The following is a 24439-nucleotide window of genomic DNA, read 5'->3' on the forward strand; positions in this document are numbered from 1 at the left end:
AGACTGGATAATTAAGATGCACTTTAACAACTTTGTCGGACTGAAAACGGCCTAGCATCGACTCGCGAAGCTAATACAGGCTCACTGTCTAACTTGCAGCAACACACACACTGCAGAGCAAGAAAGAGAGCAAGTCTCTGCCCACTCCTCAGAGAGGAGGGAGGACCCAGCTCGGTGGCTGCAGACACTCAAGTTGCCTGAGTCAAAATGTATCTGATTCAGACGAAAAATTGCCTTGGAGTATCGATACTTAAAACACGTGGTATCGTTTACTTTTTGAAAACACGTGGTATCGATGCTTTCTCAGTATCGGTATATCGTGCAACCCTAACACACACATACACACACACACACACACACACACACACACACACACACACACACACACACACACACACACACACATACACACACACACACACACACACACACACACACACATAGGTGTTCTTTAAGGTGAAACAGCTTGTGTGTCCTGTCTGAGTCCTCTGTCCATCCCTAAACCTTTAACCTGACCCCAGACACCTGCTCACAAACTACAGCTACAGTCCCAAGAGTTGAAAATCTGTCTTGTGATGTTCTGCAGGAAGTAACTGCAGCTCCAGCAGTGAGGGGGAGTCCATTCCCACTGCACTGCATGCAGGGATATGTGTCCGGCAGCAGTGTGTTTCCATCAAAGACGCTATCATCGCCCGGGAGGCTCTGTCTCTGCTGGTGACTTGTCTACAGCTTCGCAGTCAGCAGTTGTGTAAGACTGTTAGCTTACAAACACACACACCAACACACACTCAAGCAGCGTAAGAATTTATTGTTATAATAAAGCACTGTTTGACAGTCTGGGCCTTTGATTTTGCATGTGTATGTGTGTATTATGTAACTTTCTGCTTCTTTCCCCTGCAGCGTCATTTTATAACCTTCCCTCCGTCAGTGATTTTATCATCGATATCTTGCTGGGATCTCTGAGCGGAGAGGTAAAAGCGGGGCATAAATTCTGCCGGAGGAAAATTTGAGTCCAAACATTCAGTGGGGTCACTATTTCCTCTCGTCCTCTCTCCCTCTGTCAGATCCGACGTGTAGCCTGTGATCAACTCTACACTCTGAGTCAGTCTGACACCTCAGCCTTCCCTGATGTCCAGAAACCAAATCTGTTCCTCCTCTCAGTTATTCTCACAGCTCAGCTGCCGTTATGGAGTCCAACGTCAGTCATGAGAGGAGTCAACCAGAGGTAAAAACACACCTGACTGTGGATATTACTATGTTACAGTTATTAATTTTATTAATGATACTCTCCTCCTCAGGCTGCTGTCTCAGTGCACAGAGTACTTCGATTTGAGATGTCAGCTCCTGGATGACCTCACCAGTAAGCCAGCTCCATTTTTACTTATAGAATAGAATAGAATACAATAGAATAGAATAGAATAGAATAGAACAGAACTTTACTTGTCATTGCAACAAGTACAACGAAATTGCAAAAGCCCTTCAGTCAGTGCAAAACAGTTTAAAGTGCAAAATAGCTACCATGTTCAGGTGCATTAATGGCATGAGGTAATTGTTGTATTGTAATTTTATGACGACAAATGAGGTACTGATTTCAGTCTTTGTTCAGGACCCTTACTGCTGTTGGGTAGAAACTGTCTCTGAACCAGTTTGTCCTTGTAGTCATAGACCTGTACCGCCTGCCTGATGGTAACAGATTAAACATGTGGTGTCCAGGGTGAGAGGGGTCCTGGGTTATTTTTCCCGCCTTTCAGAGGCAGCGGGAATGGTGCAGTTCTTCCAGTGTGAGGAGAGGGCAGTCGATGATATTTCTGGCCATGTTGATGTTGTTTTGTAGTGACGTCCTCTGAGCCACTGTGCAGCTGGTGTACCACATGCACAGACAGTACACCAGGATGCTCTCAACGGTGCACCTGTAGAAAGACACAAGCAGTCTCTGGGGGATGCTGTTCTTCCTGAGCACCATCAGGAAGTGCAGTCTCTGCTGGGCCTTCTTCAGGGGCTCAGAGGTGTTCACAGTTCAGGTCAGGTCCTTCTCTAAGTGGACTCCCAGAAACTGGAAGTCCTCTACTCTCTCCACACATTCCCCATTGATGGGTAGGGGTGGAATGTCTGTTTTAGTCCTCCAAAAGTCTAAGATCAGCTCCTTGGTCTTAGCTGTGTTGAGGAGCAGGTTGTTATCTCTGCACCACCCAGTCAGCTGCTCCACCTCAGCCCTGTATGCAAACTTGATGATGGTGTTACTGGGGTGTGCAGGGGTACAGTTCTGTGTGTGTGTGTGTGTGTGTGTGTGTGTGTGTGTGTGTGTGTGTGTGTGTGTGTGTGTGTGTGTGGGTGGGTGGGTGGGTGGGTGGGGTGGGGGGGGGGGGGGGGGTGGGGGGGCAAACTGTGCCTTCAGTTTATCTGTTTTTAGGCTATAATCTCAAAAAATTAGCAGCAGATCCACCCCTGAAGGAAATTTCTGTTCCTTGAAGATGCTAGCTTACAGAATGATTACACTGAAGGAACAATCTTAAAATGGCCTTCAAAGCTGTGAATCATGACTCACTTGAAATGAACTCCAAGCACTATACTCAGGTGTTTAAAGTCAAATATGTAAGAGTGTCCCAATAAATAGTTCAACATCTGAACATAGAAAATAAACTCAGTCTGTTGTACAAACTAATGGATGCACACACAGGTAACGACAATCTGTCATTAAGTGTCTCTCCGTACTCCTCCTTGTGCAGTGTCAGAGATGGAAGTGGTCAAAGTAAGCGCAGCCACCATGCTGGAGGACGAGATCTCCTGGCTGGATAACTTTGAGCCCAGCTGGAGCTCAGAGATGGAGACCAGTGAGGCTGACAACATCCTGCTGGCTGGACACCTGCGACTCATCAAAACCCTGCTGTCACTGTGCGGCAATGAGAAGGAACACCTGGGTCAGCACACACACACACACACGGGCACACACAAACACACACAGTTGGTAGTTTGTTGAACAAGGTATAACCATCTGTATCAAACTGCCGTCTGCAGGTCCATCTCTGATTCAACAGCTGTTAGATGACTTCCTATTTCGAGCCTCCAGGATCATCATCAACAGCTCGAATCCAACGCCCTCTCCTGCCCCGAGCCACGACTTCCACCCAAAGTATGTCATCTGCATCCACTTCGACTTCATGTGATCTATTTGGGTGGATTAAACAGTGTGGGGATTCATGTCTCATAGACTCTGCCTGTGAGACACTGTTTAAGTCATTCTGTTTAACTTGTTATAAAATAAAGCCTGATCTTAAATGAAGTCCAACAGTCACACTATACGCATGAAGAGCAGTTAACTGTGTTGTTGTTTTCTTTTGGGGACGAGCTGGAGAATTTCTTCTTACACTAATGATAACTGTAATGAACTGCAGTTGATAATTATGACTCATAAACTGACATTACGCTGTGATTTATGCTAAAGAGATTTCAGAATATTAAGTAATAGTGCAGAAAAGACACCAAGGTTAAGAAATTAACAAGATGCCCCTCCGGTCTTTTTCTACTGCTAGTTTTTGACCTGTGATCTATTTTCTTTTTGTGTGTGTGTGTGTGTGTGTGTGTGTGTGTGTGTGTGTGTGTGTGTGTGTGTGTGTGTGTGTGTGTGTGTGTGTGTGTGTGTGTGTGTGTGTCTGTGTGTGTCTGTGTGTGTCTGTGTCTGTGTCTGTGTCTGTGTCTCCAGGTGCAGTACAGCCAGCAGTCGTCTTGCAGCCTATGAGGTTTTGGTAATGTTGGCAGACAGTTCACTGTCAAACCTGCAACTCATCACCAAGGAGCTGCTGTCCATGCACCACCAGTCTGACCCCTCCCTTTGCAAGGAGTTTGATGTAAGACAGCGGTGACTGAAAACATAATTGATTGATCCAGTCCAATAAGGTTTCATGAATGACACCTGATCTGCATGTTTCCCAGTATCTCCCCCCTGTCGAGAGCCGCTCAGTCTCAGGTTTCGTGGGGTTGAAAAATGGAGGAGCCACTTGTTACATGAACGCTGTGTTCCAGCAGCTCTACATGCAGCCTGGTCTACCAGAGGTACAAAGATCTATTTCGTGCTCTTCTTTCTGCAGCCACCAGGGGGCACTGAACATGGATTTGTGTGTTTGTTTGGAAGGCTTTTCTTTCCATCGAGGACGACACCGATCAGCCGGAGGAGAGCGTCTTCTATCAGGTACAGTCACTGTTTGGCCACCTGATGGAGAGCAAGCTGCAGTACTACATCCCCGAGAACTTCTGGAAGGTAACATACCTGATCTGAAACCAGCTGTCCTCTGATCATTATGCACTCACCTGTACACAGAGCTGTGTCTGCTGTGTTATGAATTCATGAAGTTACAAAGAGATGGGTCCTTTCTGAGTGAAGAATAATACATTCAGTAGATAAACAGACCAAACCAAGAAATATTCACTATTCATAGCAACATGCCCAAAAACATACAGCACATGATCTCACTGATCTGAATGCCAACAGATTCTCTGATCCGTGATTGGCTGATGGAAAAAATATAAACTAAGAACAGAGAAGTTTCTGCTTCTGCTTTTTTCTGTGACTTCATATCATAGACAATTAAATAATCAAATGTTCACTGACCCATCATCCTGTCTCTGTATCAGATCTTCAAGATGTGGAATAAGGAGCTGTACGTAAGGGAACAACAGGATGCCTACGAGTTCTTCACTAGCCTGGTGGACCAGCTGGATGAACACCTGAAGGTAACACGGACACACCCGGTGGTGACAGACACACATATCTGAAGAACACACACATACACCTGAAGAAAGTGGATTATAGATCATTATGACTTTTTTTTCAGAAAACTGATTATTAATGACAAATGACTGATTATGAGGTAATAATAATTGCTTGAGATTTCTAGATTATTGGTGATTGATAACTCATGTCATGACAGTGTTTCCCTGAGGCTTACAGCCTATGGCCAGCTGAAGCACGGGGTGGGGGGTGCGCTCAGTACAGCTAGTGTTGCAGAGAGCAGAAGAGAATTGTTAAAGCTTGAACATGCAGAGACACAATTGACATCCTATATTAGGGGGGATGTAACCATGGTTCTATGAACCCTGAAAGATCGGCAGAGGCAGTGCTTTAAGCACTAAATGATACCATATCACGCATATGCAGGTCGAGTAGGTCTACCAACAGAGTCCCATGTGACCCCCTGATGATCCCGACAGGTCTATATCCTCCAGTGTCATCAAAGGATCTGTTCCTTCATAATCTTCTCGCGAGATGCGTTGATCCCCAGTGACCAGAAGCTCTGGCAGTCATCCAGGGTTCATAGAACAGTGGTTACATACGTAACCCTTGTTCTGTTTCATCCTTCTTGACAGCCAGAGGCGGTGCTTTAGGCACTGGATGACTTATACCAACAAGGTCACGAGGGGTCCCTGTACACCAGTGGTCACCAACCTTTTTGAGCCCAAGATCTCTAAACCCAACCTGAGTGAATGCAAGATCTACCTATTGAAGGCTTGAGGAAAAATGGACAACACATTCTGTATTTGCAGTTTAAACGGGGCTGGATGTATGGATTATACTCATTTACAGTTTCATTTTAAATGTTCTAAGCTATTTTGCTGACCTGCTGAAACTCTTTGGTTGTTATAACTTTTTCCTTTTACATTATGAGAAAATGGAACTTTAACGTGGTATAAAAGACACGTTAGTGAGATGGCTGTGACTGAATATGTCTGTGAGGGCCTTGTAGTCAGACTCATGGCTACAAACAGCCAGTCTGAGACACTCAGTAGGGTGGCTGACAATAAGATGGCTCCTGTTCTTTGATTTGTCTGCATGTGACTGTGTGTCTATCAAATTAATATGGTGATTAATTCAATGATAAGGAATATTGAGCATACAGCATTTTTTCATTCAACATGTTCTTGCAATTACTGCTTTAAATATCCCTTTTGTAGTAATTCAAAGGTTTATCTCATCAATTTTGTCTTAAAAGTACTGCTTTAAAACAATAGACTGGCTGACTTACATGATGTGTAATACATTTTTTATACTAAAACCACAAACTAGGATTTAATTTCTATACAATATCTATAGAGGGAAATCATCAAGCCTTACACTAGTCAGCATTGACATGCTACAGGCTGCTAACAGCTAATTTCACATGTAAACAATGCAGCCATGGATACATGTAGGATCTCCAGACAAACACAGGAGAAAAGTAGTAAAAATAATGCTGAAGCCACAAAAGTTTGGTGTCCATGACCAACAATGAACCATACAAAGTAATGATCCACTCCAAATACAAAGATGACGAAAAAGAGACAAAAAAAATTACAAGAAACGGACAAAGAGAGAGCTGCTGCAACAGGCAGCTACTTGGGCAGCGCCTAGCTTGAGACACCCCAGTCTGAAAGTCTGGACATGCCCCTGCACAGAAACACACAGTAATGGTGTGATATGAAAGCTGGCAGGCTTTCAAGTTTGATCACCAAAAGCTGGAGGAAAACGTCCCTGCTGTTAAAGAATAAGAGGAAAGAAAGACAAACTAAAATTTCTGTCCTAGAGAGAGCAGAAAGGTAAATCCTGTATGGGCGCGAGAAGGATTAATGATCATCTGATGTGAAATACACACAAGTTCTGGAGGGTAGCACTCACCTTTACAGTACCAACAGACTGATTAAAATGAAGGTTAAATTAAATGTAAACCACAGGGGGAACTTGTGCTTCTAAATCTTATAAATCTGGGCATAGCTCAGAACTGAAGTTTTCTCTGCAACTCACGGGATAGGTAGGTTGTGACATGAATCATTACAGTAAAGAAAACACAGAGGTAGATGATAGTGCCTCTGTAAACACTGGCAAATGATCATAGGAAGTGTGGATTTGATTTCCTCAAGCAACTTTTCCAGTCCGCATTTGTCTGTAATGTCTGTGTGCTTCGGGGCAGAACTTCATCATGCGTGATGCGGAGTGATTCGTTTTTTCATTATTTTCTAAATCTACTGGGGAAGCCCCAAAGATCAACTGGTCAATTGTCGTACACCCACCTCAATGTGTAGGAGCTGGCTGGTCCCGTAGTAGGACCACACCAAGTGGATGGGGGTCAGGGATGTTCACCCTGTAAAACCATGTGAAGGTGCTCGGCAATGTCCAAGAGGCCGCTGTACAAATGTCTTCCAGGGGCACGCCTCTCAGAGCTGCCAACAATGTGGAGATGCTCCTTGTAGAATGGCATCGCACTTGAGGGGGCACAGGTCTACCGGCTGCCTGATTGCCCAAGCAATCACGTCCACAATCTGCTGTGCACCGCCTTTTTTAGGACTGTCATAACACACAAATAACTGATCTGATTTTTGCATACTGGCTGTATGATTAACATATGCCCATAACGCCCACACTGGGCAGAGCAGTGCTGACCTGCTGTCATCTTTCCCTGGTGGGGGGTTGAGACGTGCAAGCAGAATTGGCCGATCAAAATTTGACCTTGACATAAAAGAAACCCTCTGCCGTAGGGTGACACCTGAGTCATCTGGGCTCCACCTCAGACCTGCAGGATCTACAGACAGAGTGTGGAGCTCCCCCACTCTCTTTGCTGTCGTGACGGCTAGGAGAAACGCAGTCTTCGCTGACAACCACCGCAGGTCTGCCTCCGCAAAGGGCTCAAAGGGAGGCAAACACAGACTGTCAAGCACAAGGTGCCGGTCCCAAGCCAGTGCCCTCCGGGCTCTTGGTGGAAAAAGCTTCATAGCCCTCTCAGAAAGAGAGAAACTAGCCAATGGCACCCAATGGTGGTGTTGTCTACCTAAACATGCTGAGAAATGGCAGCAATATAAACCCTCAGGGTAGAGAGGGAGAGACCTGTGTCTAGGAGCAACTGCAAGAACTCCAGGATCAATGGCACAGTGCAGTGCCCAGGGTCCAAATCCCTGTATGTATGCAAGTGCCGAAGCAGTCCCAGATGCTGGACACTACCTTGGGATGTAAATGCCACTCCCTTGGGGATGGCATGCCCTGAGATAGGAAATCTGCCTCTTGGTTCCCCTCCCCCGGTCGGGACATTGCTCTGAGACTGGCCAGGCAGAGGGCTGCCCATTTCAACAGGTCCTGGGTCACACGCAGTAACCCTGCTGACCTGGTGCCCCCTTGATGATTTATATGCAACACTGCTGGGATGTTTTCCAAATGCACTAGGACATGCTTCCTTCTGAGGCATGGCATAAAGTGCCTTAGAGCCAGGTGCACAGCCCACAGTTCCAAGACGCTGATATAGTCTCTGCTGGACTGAACAGGCCACCACCCCTGAACAGCTCAGTTTTGCCATACCGCATCCAACCCCGTGAGGGAAGCATCGGTTGTGACAGTCTCAAGACGGGCCAGAACCAAGCCCATGGCACACCCTTCAGCATGAAAGAGCTCTCCCTCCATGGGGCCAGTGCAACGAGGCAACTCCGAGGCACTGAGTGTCCTTTGCCTGTGCCACCTGGCATCCAGACGGAAGCTGTTGAGCCACCTTTGTAAGGGGTGTAGTGGCAGAAGACCCAGAGGCACTACAGTTACAATTGATATCAGCCCCCCCCCCCAGATAAGGGGAACAGGGCCCAAGTCCACCTGCGGATCTGACAGATAAGCCTTCATACATGTGGTGTCCAGAGCCACACCAAGAAAGGTGATGGTCTGAAAAGGAACAAGGAAACTCTTCTCTTAGTTGACCCTGAGGCCCAACTGAGCTACATGGGAAATGAGAGTTGCAGTGTCCTGTGACTGAAACGGCACACACACCAGCCAGTTGTCCAGATAGCGTATGCACGATTTAAGCGCAAATTTGTGTGTACGAACTGTTAGTGAATGAGGCCCAATGTGGCAGCAACAAACCTCTGGGGATTACTATCCAAGGAAGCCAAAGTCAAGCTTGTCACAGCCCTTGGAGGGCAACTGAAACACTGCAACTCTGACAAGAGTCTCAGGGCTACCAGCGATAAGCGAGTAGCATTTCTCGCTTGTCGCTGAAAGAGATGCTACTCGCTTGTCCAAACACCTGCGAGCCGTAAGATGTAAAGAACAGATTCTCTGATGACACTGGAGGATATAGACCTGTCAGGGTCATCATAGGGTCACATGTGACTTTGTTGGTATACTTACTTGACCTGTGCATGCGCGATATGGCATCATTAAGTGCTTAAAGCACCGCCTCTGGCGGTCAGGAAGGATGAAATAGAACATAAGAATGTACAATAACAATTAAAGATAAATAATAATAATAAAAGAACAAGGTATAGACATGGGCCGGTATTCACAAAGCATACGTGGGCTATAAGTAGCTCTTCATTCTTAAGATTTTCCTTTGAGTTTTCCCTGGGTAAGATAAGAATTATTCACAAAGTGGGTCTTCAGAGAGCTCCGAAGGTGAAACACTATTAGAAGGAGGGAGTAAGACTTTATGAAGCCTAAAAGTGGACATTGGTACTGGTGTTGGACTTTGCCAACATGCTAAACACAGAGTCTGCCCCCTGAGACAGCTTTTAGCTGCTGATCCACTATTGAATTAATTTACTGCCAAAACCTCACAAACACAAAAACTGTTTTATTTGCGGCCAGTGATTCACAAACTCAGTGTGATTTGCAAAAGCAAAACATAATTCACAACTAATGTATTTAGTTTTATTAATGAAAAAAAATGTCTCTCCAACAAATACATCTTGCTTCACAAATACAAAAAAAAATGTTTTTACTTAAATTAAAATATCCCTGATGCGCAAAAATAAAATCTTTCAAGTACGAAAAAAATATTGTTCAAGATTTAATTTTTTTTTCTCGAGTTAAAAAATAATCTGCAAGTAGGAGAAAAAATTCTGCAGGTAGGAGAAACATTTCTGCGGAGAAACAGTTCTGCAAGTCGGAGAAAAAAATTGACATGATTCTACCACGTCATGTGACTTTTGGCACGATCTTCCCGCCGTCACGTGACTTTTGGCAGTACCATTCCGCCGTTCTGATCCACATCTGCAGGACTTAGATTTATACATGAACGGCAGCACACGACTCGAGCAATGTTCTGCAATGTGCACGACACAACAGCAGGTGGCACTGTTGATGCTGTTAAGACCATAGATCTACATCATAGATACGGCGAGGAGCCCAGGAAAGAGGGCAGCATCACTCGCCCTGGACTGTTCAAATTCAAGGCAGCATTAGCAGCCAACAGGTGAGTTTGGGACCATGGTTGGTGAAGTTTTTGATTTTACTGGCATTTCCTCTGTTTAGTATTTATATATATATATATATATATATATATATATATATATATATATATATATATATATATATATATATATATATAGAGAGAGAGAGAGAGAGAGAGAGAGAGAGAGAGAGAGAGAGAGAGAGAGAGAGAGAGAGAAAACGAGAAAACAGGAATAAGGTTAATTTGGCTTGATAGGTTAGTTCCGGCAGTGCCATAAATTACATCAACGGAGGAAGTGCCAGTTAAATCAAAAACTTCACCAACCGTGGTCCCAAACTCACCTGTTGGCTGCTTGTGCTGCCGTGATTTTGCGCGGTGATGCTGCCCTCTTTCCTGGGCTCCTCGCCGAATCTATGACGTAGATCTATGGTCTAACAGCATCAACAGTGCCACCTTCTGTTGTGTCGTGCACATTGCAGAACATTGCTCGAGTCTTGTGCTGCCGTTCATGAATAAATCTAAGTCCTGCGGATGCGGATCAGAACGGTGGAAAGTTACTGCCAAAAGTCACGTGACGGCGGGAAGATCGTGCCAAACGTCACATGACGTGGTAGAATCATGTCAAAACTGTGTCTCCGACTTGCAGAACTGTCCCCCCACAGTGTTTCTCCTACTTGCAGAATTTTTTCTCCTACTTGCAGATTTTTTTTAACTCGAGAAGAAAAAATTAAATCTTGAACAATATTTTTTTTGTACTTGAAAGATTTTATTTTTGCTCCTCAAGGATATTTTAATTTAAGTGAAAATATTTTTTTCTGTATTTGTGAAGCAAGATGTATTTGTTGGAGAGACATTTTTTTTCATTAATAAAACTAAATACATCAGTTGTGAATTATGTTTTGCTTTTGCAAATCACACTGAGTTTGTTTATAAATCACTGGCCGCAAACAAAACAGTTTTTGTGTTTATGAGGTTTTGGCAGTAATTAAATTCCATAATCCACCCCCTAAACCAGGGGTCACCAATGCAGTGCCTGAGGGCACCTGGCACCACAAAAACCACTGAAGGTGCGAGGCATGTTACAAAAGACAGCACTGTTCACAATGGATCTCCTTCCTACCACCAATGTTGTGTACATCATTAATAATAATTGTGAATTAATTGTGTAATCATTAACATTGACAAGCGAGCGGTCTCTTCACATAGTATTACTACTACTACTATGATTAATGTTATTAAAAAGTGATCCGTGCAGTTTTGTTTAGAAAGCTTTTATCAGACAAGTAGTCCTTTGTGCCACTCATTTCCCATGAGGTAGTCTTTGGTCTCAAAAAGGTTGGTGACCCTCGCCCTGAACAGTCCAGTAAATGAGCAGATGAAATTCTGCTACATGTATACAGTTATTAATATCAGAGGAAGTGATGTCAGCAGGTTAAGTGGGAGCTTTAAACACTGTTTGAGAAAAACTTCACTATAATCTCAGCTCTCTCACGGGATTGCAGCATGTAACACCGTATCTTACACTCATGCCCGATGTGCGGGCAAGGAGAGGCAACAACCCATTGATTTGTTGAGCAATGCACTCCCAAGTCTGCCTCTTCCCTTGTGCCGTGATCCCAGGACCTAGTTTCCCTTTGAATCCTCTTTGATTCTCCTCCATGAGCTGACCAACAGCAGGCTCTGCTCTGTGTCTTTTTTTTCAGCTCCTTCAATCAGCCCATGATTCCACCCAGGTGTAACCCCTAATTCACACATAAAGGTTTTGGGGCGCACGCCAATTCACACTAGATGCATCTCTGGAGCGCAGCGCCCAACGCAGGTGGATACCCGAGATCACAGAAGAACCACATGTTGCTGCAGGAATCCCACCCATGACAACGTACTTGCATGGTGATTAATTAGCATGTCCAACCCACCTGGCCCCCCCAAAACTTCAGCACCTTCAGTCCATGCCTCCTCCTTTCTGTTGGTGTCCTTGTAGAAAGGATGTGTTGTGTCGTATAGAATTATCAAGTTTTTCACCTCAGATTTCATCTGGATCTGACCTGCTAAATACTTCTGGCCTTGTGCCAGAGATGTAGTTTTGATAAACAAGGATGAGACTTACGATCTGGAGCCAGCACATGGAGCTTTATTTTAAAATGACTGGATGCTCTGATCGTTAATGTGCCAGATGTCCTGTTTGGTAGGATCTGCTCTGCAGAGATTGGCGTGTTTCTGCAGCGCATTCCAGCAAAAATAGACTAGTAGCGAAACAGCTGCGCTCAGCTGTTGATGATCGCAGGGCCGGTTGATCGCAGGACCGGTTGACCGCAGCGTGTGCTGTGTGAATGCTATGATTTAATAGAGTGGTTCCTAAGTACAGCGTGGTGTGCGGCGCTGCGTGTCGTATGTGTGAATTGGGGGTAAGACTGAACACTTCAGGAGCTACTTTGTGCCCACTGCCATCAGACTGTTTATCAACTAGGGAAGCCCCAGACTGTCCCAATGCTGAGCATCCGCCACCCCAGACACTCAACTGCACTCACCCACTTTAACTATCGTTTATATGTTACATTTGTAACATTTCATTCACTCCAATTTATTTTATTTTTACTGCATCGTTGTTTAAGTTAGCTTAGTGTATTGTACTTTGTAGTGTATTTGACTGCACTGCTCTTTTACTTCTCACTTGCTGCATGCTTCAACAAAATAATTTCCCAAAGAAGTCTTATCTTAGTAAAATGACCAGCTTAGACTAATAACAGATCAGTAAGCTAATCAAGATGATCAAAGTGTGTATGAGGTATGTTCAAACATTCTCAAGCTGTGTTACAATTAATTTAGTTGAGCTGAGTTTCTCCTTTCTTTGAATGTCAAATAATTAAACAGATGACTCAGCAGATTATGTGATAAATGATATGACTTAAAGTAGTTTTGTACTAACAAGAATACATTTTTGTGGTCAAACAGAGAAATGTAAACACCAACATAAGTTCACCAGATATTGTTGGGTTGGTTGTATAAAACATAAAGTGGTAAATTACTGAATATATATATATATATATATATATATATATATATATATATATATATATATATATATATATATATATATATATATATATATATATATATATATATATAAATATATATATATATATATATATATATATATATATATATATATATATATATATATATATATATATATATATATATATATATATATATATATATATATATAAAATCTGTGCAGTTTTAATCATTTGGACCACATATTTCCTGCTCTATTTGAACTCTTTAACAGTGAAGTCAGTGTAAAAAATACAATTCAGACACTTAAGTTCAAGTATTTTTACAGTACTTACAGGGGGAACTGTTTACATAAAACTTTTATAGCTATTTGTATATCAGGGGGTTTGAATATTTTTCTTACATTATTTTATATCTGTGACCAACATCTGTTGAATGTGCTTTCCTAGTTTTCACTGCATTTACCCAGAGTTAGACACCTCTCACCTCTGACTGGTCAGCCCTGTGTTCAGTAACTTCATTAAAATCAAGAAAATGTTCTTAGTTGTACATAAGGGGATGGTTGTGACACTTTTTAAAGATAGGTTACAACCCACCCCACCCCTGTCAGCCAGTGTTTAGCTAGCTGTATTAGCATAGTGGATTAAAATTAGCATGGGGAAAATGCATCACATTTAGCCTGAGAAACTACAATTCATTCTGATATAAGTCAAATGGTTTTATCTGGAATATAATTAGTACTAAACAAAATATTGTCTTAGCCAAAAAATTACTTTCTTACCTCAAAATCAGTTTTCTCTATAGAATCTGCATGCACCTGTTTCCAGCCCTGACAGTCACTATGTGTGATCAGGGTGACAGTGGGTAAATACTGAAATAATAATTTGACGCCCATCTTATCCCTGATTGGTGGAATTGGTGGTGTTACAACTCTCCCCATGTCACAACCATGCCCGGTCTCCCCTACAATTAATGACCATTACATGTTTCTGAATACTGTCTCAGTTAAATGATCGGTTGATATCCGTCCATCCATCACCAGGAGCACAGAGCAATTTTTTCTCTCTATTCCCCCTTTTGTAGTAACTAATCACAGCTTTCAGAAGACTGTGTCATGCCTAGCTGCATGGACAACCACACCTCCTCACTAAGATCAAAGTTTCTGTCCCCTCTTTTCTCAGTACTGCTTTCAGTAACTTCTGAATCACTGTAAAGCTCAAACTCCTTGCTAAAAGTTTTGGGGCTAAGTTAGGATCTCTCTGGGAGGACTGAGGAGCTTTGTGAATACAGGCCCTAGTCTATGAGAGAGGTACCCTTAGATTACCTCTACTGTAATCCGACAACATACATGAAATAAAATTCAATCAATCAATTAATCTTTATATATATGGTGCCAAATCATAACAAATGTTATCTCAAGACACTTTCCAAAAACACTCGAAGGGTAGACCCGTTAATGTTAATAAATTTTATTAACAGAAACCCAACATGAAGACAAGATAAGGAGTCTGTTCTCATCTTAACCCACCATCAGTACAGAGTTTTGCAGCATTTGGCAAGTTACAATGGAGAGGAAAATTAACCTGACTTCGTGGTAGGAGGGTAAAGGAAACACTGCATGAAGGATGAGAAATTACTGATGATAGATTTTTGATAATAGATTATAGATTAGTGATTATGGGTGATAGACTTTTGTTGATGCTTTATGGATTACTGATAATGAATTATGAATATTGGTTTGTTTATGAATAGTAATAGATAATATATTTTGGATTTTTGACTGTTGATGGATTATGAATGATTGTTTTATGAAAACACAGAAAATGGGACGGGAGCAGATTTTCAAAAACACGTTTCAGGGAATTTTCTCTGATCAGAAGATCTGTAAAGACTGCCCCCACAGGTGAGCAAGAGGAGCTGTAAAATTAATTTATTATTAAACCCTTATCTCTCTTACCCACACACACCCACACACACACATTGGGTGACCTCTCTCTTTTTATTGGTCAGGTATGAGCGTGAGGAAACTTTCATGGCTCTGAACCTTGGAGTGACTTCCTGTCAGAGTTTGGAAATCTCTCTGGATCAGTTTGTCCGAGGGGAGGTTCTGGAGGGCAGCAATGCGTACTACTGTGAGAAGTGCAAAGAGAAGGTGTGTACCATGTCCTACTCTCATTTTGTCATCAGCCCTGACGTCAGGTGTACTAACGCAGTGTTTACCTGCACAGAGAACCACAGTGAAGAGGACATGCATTAAATCTCTGCCCAGTGTCCTCTGTATTCACCTCATGCGCTTTGGTTTTGACTGGGAGAGTGGTCGATCCATCAAATACGACGAACAGATCCGGGTATAAAAAATGAGTTTGTACTGCTTGGATTATTTTCCAATCAAAATCCCTGAATCAGAGATCATTATTATGTGTTTTTCCACAGTTCCCCTGGGTGCTCAACATGGAGCCTTACACAGTCTCTGGCATGGCCCGCCAGGACTGCAGCAGCGAAGGTGGTGAGGGGCGGGGTGACAGCACCTCGGGGGGATCACCCAGGAAGAAGGTCACAATGTCTGAGAACTATGAACTGGTGGGAGTTGTGGTCCACAGCGGTCAGGCTCATGCAGGACACTATTATTCCTTCATCAAAGACAGACGGTGAGAGACGCTTGAAGAGTCTCTCTCTCTGTCTTGTTTAGATATTCAGAAAAATGCAAAGTAAACCCTGCTGCTGAGCTGGACAGTGTCTGTCAGTAGGAATTATTTATAGTTAACCTTTATTTAACTAGGAAAATAACCCACTGAGATCAGGATCTCTCTGACAAGGGTGACCTGGCCAAGAGGGCATCAGCACATCATGAAAAAGCCTTACATTCTAAAAAGACAGTTTACAAACAAGTTAATAGAAAAGAACATTATGCCATGTGCAAATTGATTCACAGATAAAGTGCAGAATCTAGCTCACAGATAGCAATTCAGGAACACTGGCATGGTCCAACTGTCTCGCATATTTTGTCCCTTAAGATCAAGCTAAAGGCTTCGAACTAAATAAGATCCACCATTTTTAAGTCAAGCTTAGTAGTCAACGAATAGACAATTGAAATACCTCACAGGAACACAAGGCATGGTGGCTTTTAGTTCTTTGGAGATAAGAACATAGATAACACTGCACCAAACTAAGGAGAGCTGTATAAGTCGGCCTGAACAAGTGTATATGCCACCACATCTTCAGTTGCTGTATTGGTCACAATGATGAGTGAAGCATCTACAACCAGTAACAAATCACAACACACATTGATACACAGTGTCCAATGACTGCAAACATTTGGCCAAGGTACCCGTATACAGCACATCACCATAATCCAACATAGGAAGAAAGGTATATGAAACAAGAAAAAAAAGTTTCCTTGCTTTGTTTCTATAATCAAGACAGATTCTGACATTTGCATGCGTTCTATCAGACAGATAATTGCCAAACCAGGAGGCTGCCTGCTTTGATAAACCAACTTGATGGAGGATTTTAATCAGTAATCCATGATCAACTGTATCAGAGGCTTTTGGTAAATTGGTAAAAAGAGCTACACAAAAGAAGGAAGCCGTGATTATTGCTGTTTGTGGAGCACAATCATCCTCTTCTTTAGTTTTCTTGGTGGCATGTGGGGGCATCCTTTGCTCATGGATGAGTGTGCTGGCCCAGTTTAGTCTGTCAGCTCCTGCAGGTGTGATTTTGGAGCAGAGGAGCTGAAATGTGAACTCTTCTTTCCCTCTGTCAAATTTTTTGATCCGTGAGAAACATCCATGAATACAGATTACTTACACCAGTGTGCCTGCAGGACATCAGGCAGGCACTGTGGCTGCTCCTGCAGGCACTCACTCAGATCTAGATCTGCAGAAACTTTATCGTCAAGAGTGAGTGTCAGAGAGAAATGCAGAGTTGATCCAAAGACTCAGATTTGATTCTAACTGGCTACGTGCCTTTTGTTTTTTAGGTATGTGACTGAGAGTTTCCTGTTCCTGTTTGTTTTTATCTGCTTCCCTAAAAAGAGTGAATGATTACTAAAGCCGCGTTTCCACCAAGCAGTCCGGGACGGATCCCTAAAAACCGAGACGAGCCGTCCTACTTTTTTGGGACCCATTCGTATGGGTGCCAGACTGAACCGATCCGCTCTCGGGAGGTGGAGCAACACACTGCAGACGGTTGATTGGTCAAAAGAATCGTCACTCACCCCGACAGCGGCTGCATTTCTCCTGGCGGCTCACAGACTTCTCTGAAACGAAGCTTGATTGCACTTTGTAACAGAGAGTTACATGAAAATCACAGAGAGGACGAAATGCTGCATGTCTTCCATCCGTGCTCTTTGTTTACTGTGTCGCGTTTTCTTCTTTGTTAGATTTAATCGCGGGGTAAGCTGCTACGGCGTCGCGCTATTGTTTACCAGCTGTGGCTTCCGGCATGCGGCTTACACGCCGCCCACCACGAGAGGGCACAGTTTGCTGTGGAAACGCAAACGGGATCAGACTTAACTGTCCCAAACCGTCCCAAACCGTACTGAACCGACCCGTACTGCTTGGTGGAAACGCAGCTTAACATGACTTTTTGTTCATTAAAACAGGGATCCTTCTTCTGAATTATAAAGGTGGATTCCTGTTTGCTCATCTGTCCTGTGCAGTGTATTAGTTTGCTTGTTTGTAAAATATTTAACAGATCCAGAGTGTGACTCTCTTCACATACATGTTCCTCTCTTTCCTCTCTGGCCCGTCAGAGGCAACGCTCGAGGACGCTGGTACAAGTTTAACGACAACGTGGTGGAGGAGTTTGACATGAATGATGAAACTCTGGAGTATGAGTGTTTTGGTGGAGAGTACCGACCAAAAGTTTACGACCAGTGTAAGAAACTTTCTAAACATCATGTTCATTTTTCATATATTTGATATTCATCATTAGCAACAGGACAGCTCATTTCACAGGGGAACCCCTCACAGCTGATCTAGTTTGTTCTCAGTGAGAGTTGAAGAGAGTTTTAACATCCTCTACACATATGTGTAGGGGTCTAATGATTTGTTTTGACAACAATTTGATTCATGTTTTATTGTTGCTGATGCGATTCAGGGAGAATATTGGTTCATTTAGATCACATATGTCAAATTACGGGCCACATGTTGCATTTATTTTACATTACCTTTAGTTACATTTAGCTACATTGTATTCTGTCTTATGCCACGGCCACACCAGACGCAAATTCGCAAATTTAAGCTTGCGTCACGCCTGTAACGCGCCTGTGAAATCCCAAGTCTGGACACTGGACTATTTTGGCAAGCTGAGGGGCTGATGCGTGTTACTGTGCTTGCAGAGTAGAGAGCCCGCTCATTTAAAGACGGAAGCCCAAAAGAGCATCTAAAAAACAATGAGCTGTGGTTTCAAAAGCATAACAGGAGTGTGTGAAAGCCTTGGAGATCACACTCAAGGCCTGCTGCCTCTTGCAAATTCACGTCCGGTGTGGCCGTACCATTACAGTTACATGTGGCCCTTTGAGGGCAACCGTTATGCTGATGTGGCCCTCACTGAAAATGACTTTGACACCCCTGGTTTAGATCAATATGATCAGAAACTATTCAGTGACTTGAAATTAATTCAGTAACTTTTTAGCCAAAAATTTAACATGTGACTGTGAAACAAATACCTGGATACTGGACGGTGCAGGTGAAATTTCCTCAATTTCTGTTGTTTCTTGTAAGGGAATCTTGCATAAATTAGTTATGGATATGAACAAACTACTAAACAACATTAATTGTAAATGCAGTCACATTATATTTAAATAAAGTGTAACCAACACTTCAGGTTGTATTAACAGGTTAACCTTTTGCCATCCACCATGCTCTGTTTTATTGTCTGCTGGCATGTGGCGATGACATCACAGTTAGGTAGACCAGACCAAATTAAAAGTGTAAAAAAGGAAAAAAATTAAGTCTGAAGAGAGGTTGTGTTGTCATAAAATCCAATCATTATCTTCTAGTGTCAATACAATCAATTTATTATCTTTTAAAGTATTAAATCGATGGATGTCATCTGGAAGGCCAACCTACCAGGCCCAGATTGATATTTATTGTTTATTTAATTTGGATCTCCATTAGCTATACCCTAAAGCACAGCTAGTCTTCCTGGGGTCCAGAATGCATCACAGGATTATGAATGGACACATCCACGTAGTAGATGAATTGTTACACCCCTACAAATGTCTTTAAATCAACAAAAATGTTTGCTTCAGTAGACAATTACTGTCAGACAATTCAGTCATTTACTTTTTATTCACTCTTGAAGCATGTTTTTATTAGACAAAGAAGAACAAAGGGATGGAAAAGCAGGCAGGAACTGAAGGTAAAGCTGAGTATAAATCACACATCTCATGTTTGTATTATCTGTGTGTGTAGCAAACCCGTACCCTGATGTAAGGAGGAGGTACTGGAATGCCTACATGTTGTTCTATCAGAAGATCAGCGACTTGAACTCACCTGTGCTGCCCAAGAAGAGCAGAGTGAGCATCATGAGGCAAGAAGCTGAAGACCTCACTCTGTGAGTCACAGTCCATAAGCAATATTGATGATAAGAGAAAAATTGATAATTACCATTAATTTTTTATGGCTGAGGTGACGTGCTTTTTTTCCTGATTCAATTTTTTCACAATTTTGGGGGTGCTGATTCGATTTAAGTTTCAAATCTTTGAAATTTCCAAGTTTTGTGATTTTTGGTTTGCCTGTGTAGCCCCAGACTATGTCAAAAAGCTGAATGGTGATTAGGGTGTCTACAGACTATATCAGGACAGGAGCCTAGTTTCCCCCAAAATGTACAGCACATATAGCGGCAAATGTTGTATTACACTCCCTTTTATTTACAGATATACAAAGTTAGAAAAACTAAAACAAGACAACGGGTGTCACACTACCTAATTTTCCATGAAATTTGGCTCACAACAGTTTTCAATCATCACTCACAATACTTAATATTCTGGTACTTAAAGCCATGTATTATATTTACTCAAAAAAAACAGGTCTCCTCACTTTTATATATTTTATCCATCTGGACCCCAACTTCTTAAATTTTTTAGATTGTAGGTTTAATGCAAAAGTCATTCTCTCCATAATTTAGATTTCATGAATAATTTCTTGCCAGTCCTCCAGTATTGGTGCATTAGGTTGTAACCAATTCCTTGTAATAGCTTTACCCCCTCCTATCAATAGTATCTTTGTTAAATAATTGTCTGCTAATGATTGGGAATGCACTGCCATGGTGCCAAAGTGCAGTGAACAGATATCAAATGGGACAGTATTTTCAAATATATACTCCAGACATTCATCAATGTCAGACCAATATGACAAAAGTTGTGGACAACCCCAAAATAAATGATACTGATTGGCTAAATCTGAACCACACATCCTCCAGCAATTTGCTCCACCACTTTGATGTCTCATCTGGGTAGGGCTAATGAAGAATCTGATAATGTTCTTCCATCCAAACTCATGCCAAGTATGTGAAGTTGTGGTTTTCCATTGCAATTTACAAATACTTTCCCATTCATCCTCAGGTATGACGAGATCTCCTTCTTTTTCCCATCTGCATCCCATATGCAGGGTGTGTGAGTTAAGGGGGTCTTGGACACTTTTGTATTACCTAGATATAAGTCTACTTCCACTCCCAGATTTATAAGTTGAAACAAAAACCTTCAGGATATCACTTCTTATTTCCTCTATCATAAATGTTTTAAGTCGATGTCTTAATTGTAGATATTTGAAAAAATCTTGCTTCTCTAAACCATATTCTTGTTTGAGATTCTCAAAACTTTTTACAGACCCATTATGTACAAAGCAGCAGTAGACCGTTAGGCCTCTCTCCATCCATAATTTAAATCTACTATCTGTCCTATTTGGTATACAATCTATGTCATTTGAACACCAACGTAACATATTTTCTGCATCCTTTAAATCATATTTTCTAACTAATTTGTGACAGATTTTAAAGGTTGTTTTTATCCATGGGTTGTTTTTATGTATCAGACAGTCCATCAGTTTTTTATCGGCTATTGCTGCCTGTACGTGTGGACCCAGTGGTCTTCCCTCCTCTATTTCTTTCCACCTAGCTTTGAACTGCGGATCACAGAAATACACCAAGGATCTTATCTGAGCCGCATAGTAGTTTTTTCTTTTACATTTGGTAAGGACATTCCCCCTTTGCCTTTTGATAACTGCATTTCTTTAAACTTTATTCTTGGCTTTTTACCCATCCATATGTAGCAAGAAATTCATTTCTGCCATTCAATGAACTGTTGATTGTTTATTTCAATTGGCAGTGACAGGAAAAAATACAACAGGCAGGGCAAAATCACCATTTTAATTGATTCAATCCTCAAGTTTAAACTAAGAAAGGGTAAGTGATTCCATCTAGAGATGTCTGACTTAATTTTAAGGGTGAGAGGGATATAGTTGGCTTCAAATAATTTCGTAACATATTGAGTAAGATTAATCCCTAGACATTTCATTGATTTCTTATTACAGTTCAGGCTGTATTTAGTTATTAAATCATCTGGTGGGAGACAATTAAAAGTCATTCTCTGGGTTTTCTGGATATTCATCTTATAGCCTGTTAGTTTACCAAACATATCCAATGATGACATTAAAGCTGGTAGGGATGTAGAGGGTTGTGCTAAAAAAATGAATACATCATCAGCAGAGATATTTTGTGTTCCTGCCCCGCTATTTCTGTACTCATGATCTGTTTATTTTAGGGATGCACGATAAGAAAATTAAAACCGATACGATAACCGATATTTAACTGCTTCTCATGGCTGATGCCGATACCGATAACCGATAAGTTGTTAATTTTATATTTAATATAATCCTTATATAGTCTTCAGTTTTTGCATATGAAAATAAAAACTGTAAGAATGATGAAATTACATTTTAGTAGCTCTGGCCTAAACATTACAGCAGACAACAGTCCTGGCTCTTCAAACTTGATTTTATTTTTTGTGTGATCAAGGCAACACAACATTTCATTAACAATAATGCAATTTGAGTAACTTTTGGATGTGTCATATTACACACAAAGGCAAGCAGTTCTAACACAAGTAAAATCAAAATAAAATTACTGTGATTGCACAGTGAATTTACTTGCATCTTAGTATAGGCTTTTCAAAACTTCAGGGATGTGGGCAGCTGCTATAGATTGAAAAAGAAAAGCAGCAAAAGACATCTTACATGTCAATTCATTAAATAAAAAGCACTGACATGTTAAATCACACAACTGAAACAAAACGTGTATCCGTCAAGAAAAGGGTTTAACAGAACTATGACTCATTTATATGCATCATATTCAAGTTTTTTAGGCATCACAAAGGAACACATCTCTTCAATATTTAGTGCATGAGGAAGAGATATGTGTTTGTGTACAGCTAAACGTTTTCAAAATATGTGGTAAATTAAATGCATTGACATTTGTTAACCTCAACTACAAAAAACAAAAATAAAGTGCATTCTCAACAAAAGGTGTTTACAGAAATGATATGCTCTAACTGCATAGGGCATCATAAAGATTTCTCTGAAATGTTGTTTAGAATAAAACTTAAACTGATTTTAACTTTCCAATACTCAACATTTCTTACCCTCCTCCAAAGTATTGTCACTCTGTCCCATGTATCTTTTCTATTTAAGTGACGGTATCAGTGGGAGATTTTTTTTTTTACAAAGAGAAGCATCTCTGCTTTATCACACCCAATTCTGTTTCTTTTTTCATCAATGACATTTGCAGCAGCAGAAAAAGGCGTTCGCTGTCTACGCTGGTACATGGGGCTGGGTATTTCCTTGGAAGTGAAGCAAGATCTGGGAACCTGGATTTGTTGCTTCTCCAGTACTCAAAGGTTCTCAGATCTGGGAATCGAGGGTTCTGATAGGTACCCTTTTATCTAAAGTAGAACAAGAGCAAAGAACAAAATTATATTTTTAATATTACTGTTTTTTTCTATTTTGTAAGAAACATTCCAAACTTTATTTAAACAATAAATTAATTACCTGGCCTTCTGTTTGGCTTTGGGCCAGCTCTTTTGTGATATCAAAGTTCTCCTGAAGATTTCTTCATACATGTCTAGTAAGGAAATGTTGTTGTTGCTATCTGCCATGCTCTTCTTCACTTTTGGCTCATTTACATTCGCTGCTGGTGCACCGCTCACCTTGGCCCGCAGAATTTCTGTTGCTTCCCTTTTTGTTGCATGGTCAAAATAGCAATCCTTATACCTCCAGTCCAAGATTGTGGCAAGAAGAAAACGGGGGCTCTGTTGTTATGTGACTGAATCGTTGCTCTATGGCTCGCAATAAGGTGCTCTTGTAAGTTTAACTCCCTGATCTGTTGCAGTCTTGTTTAGCAGCTGTTTTAAAGCCTCAGTGGATGGGACCACATCACAGCAGCTGTGGCTGTGACCGAGCTAATGTCTTTTGTCAGCTGTTCACATGGGTTAAGTAAAGTCAACATATTTTCAATTAAAGTCCATTGACATGAGTGTAGAAAGGCAGGTAATTCAAAATCTACTGCATATGCTGCAAGGACTCGCCTCTGCTCCAACAAACATCATCAACAACAGCATGTAGAACATACTATTCCATCTAGTGGCTGCGTCCTGTTGAAGCCTTGTGTCTTTCATGCCTAGTTGTTTCTGTTAGTCTCTAAGACGGGAGTTGGCAAGTTGGGATTGTTTTAAGTGACCAACTATTTTCCTGCTGATGGAAACAGTCTATAATGGCTCTTTGGCTCAGCACAGCCTCGTTTAAGGCGAGCTGTAAAGTGTGTGCCATACAGCCCATGCTGAAGAGCCCACAGTCCTCCATGGCCTTCGTCGTGTTACGTGCATTATCCCTTAGCACAACATGCATTTTTTCTTTTGATATACCCCACCGTTCAAGCATGTTTTTAGAAGCTTGGCACATCATTGCTGCTGTATGCCACCTGGACCACTCCTGTGCATGCAGCAAGGCTTTATGCATCTGAAAGTCTTCATCTAACCACTGAGCAGTTAAGCTAAGCATACTGACCGGACTAACATCAGAAGTCCATATGTCCATAGTGAAACTAATGTGCAGTCCGTTCTTGTCGATCAGGTTATGAATGTGTGTGGCGACTAAGGCCATGTCCACACATAGCCGGGTATTTGGGAAACCGCATATATTTTATATGTTTACGCCTGTCGTCCACACAAAACTGTAGCTTTACGTCACTAAAAC

General features: G+C 41.8%; 1 protein-coding gene across 2 annotated transcripts in view; it reads left to right on the forward strand.

The window, feature by feature from the left end:
• The window catches only part of usp24 (ubiquitin specific peptidase 24), a 117074-nt gene that overhangs the window by 46293 nt on the left and 46342 nt on the right, over positions 1-24439 (forward strand). For both annotated transcript variants that reach the window (XM_074667358.1, XM_074667359.1), the window contains exons 35-50: positions 587-748; positions 901-971; positions 1065-1225; positions 1299-1360; positions 2727-2918; positions 3016-3130; positions 3701-3845; positions 3931-4050; positions 4130-4255; positions 4630-4728; positions 15008-15090; positions 15198-15339; positions 15416-15535; positions 15621-15835; positions 17941-18065; positions 19607-19748. In XM_074667358.1, coding sequence (XP_074523459.1) covers positions 587-748; positions 901-971; positions 1065-1225; positions 1299-1360; positions 2727-2918; positions 3016-3130; positions 3701-3845; positions 3931-4050; positions 4130-4255; positions 4630-4728; positions 15008-15090; positions 15198-15339; positions 15416-15535; positions 15621-15835; positions 17941-18065; positions 19607-19748 — 2080 coding nt within the window. The remainder of the gene's footprint in view (positions 1-586; positions 749-900; positions 972-1064; positions 1226-1298; positions 1361-2726; positions 2919-3015; positions 3131-3700; positions 3846-3930; positions 4051-4129; positions 4256-4629; positions 4729-15007; positions 15091-15197; positions 15340-15415; positions 15536-15620; positions 15836-17940; positions 18066-19606; positions 19749-24439) is intronic.

Source organism: Halichoeres trimaculatus, unplaced genomic scaffold (genome assembly GCF_033239565.1).
Source record: "Halichoeres trimaculatus isolate MK-OKI-2021-1 unplaced genomic scaffold, fHalTri1.1 fHalTri1_scaffold_4, whole genome shotgun sequence".
Lineage (NCBI taxonomy): Eukaryota > Metazoa > Chordata > Actinopteri > Labriformes > Labridae > Halichoeres > Halichoeres trimaculatus.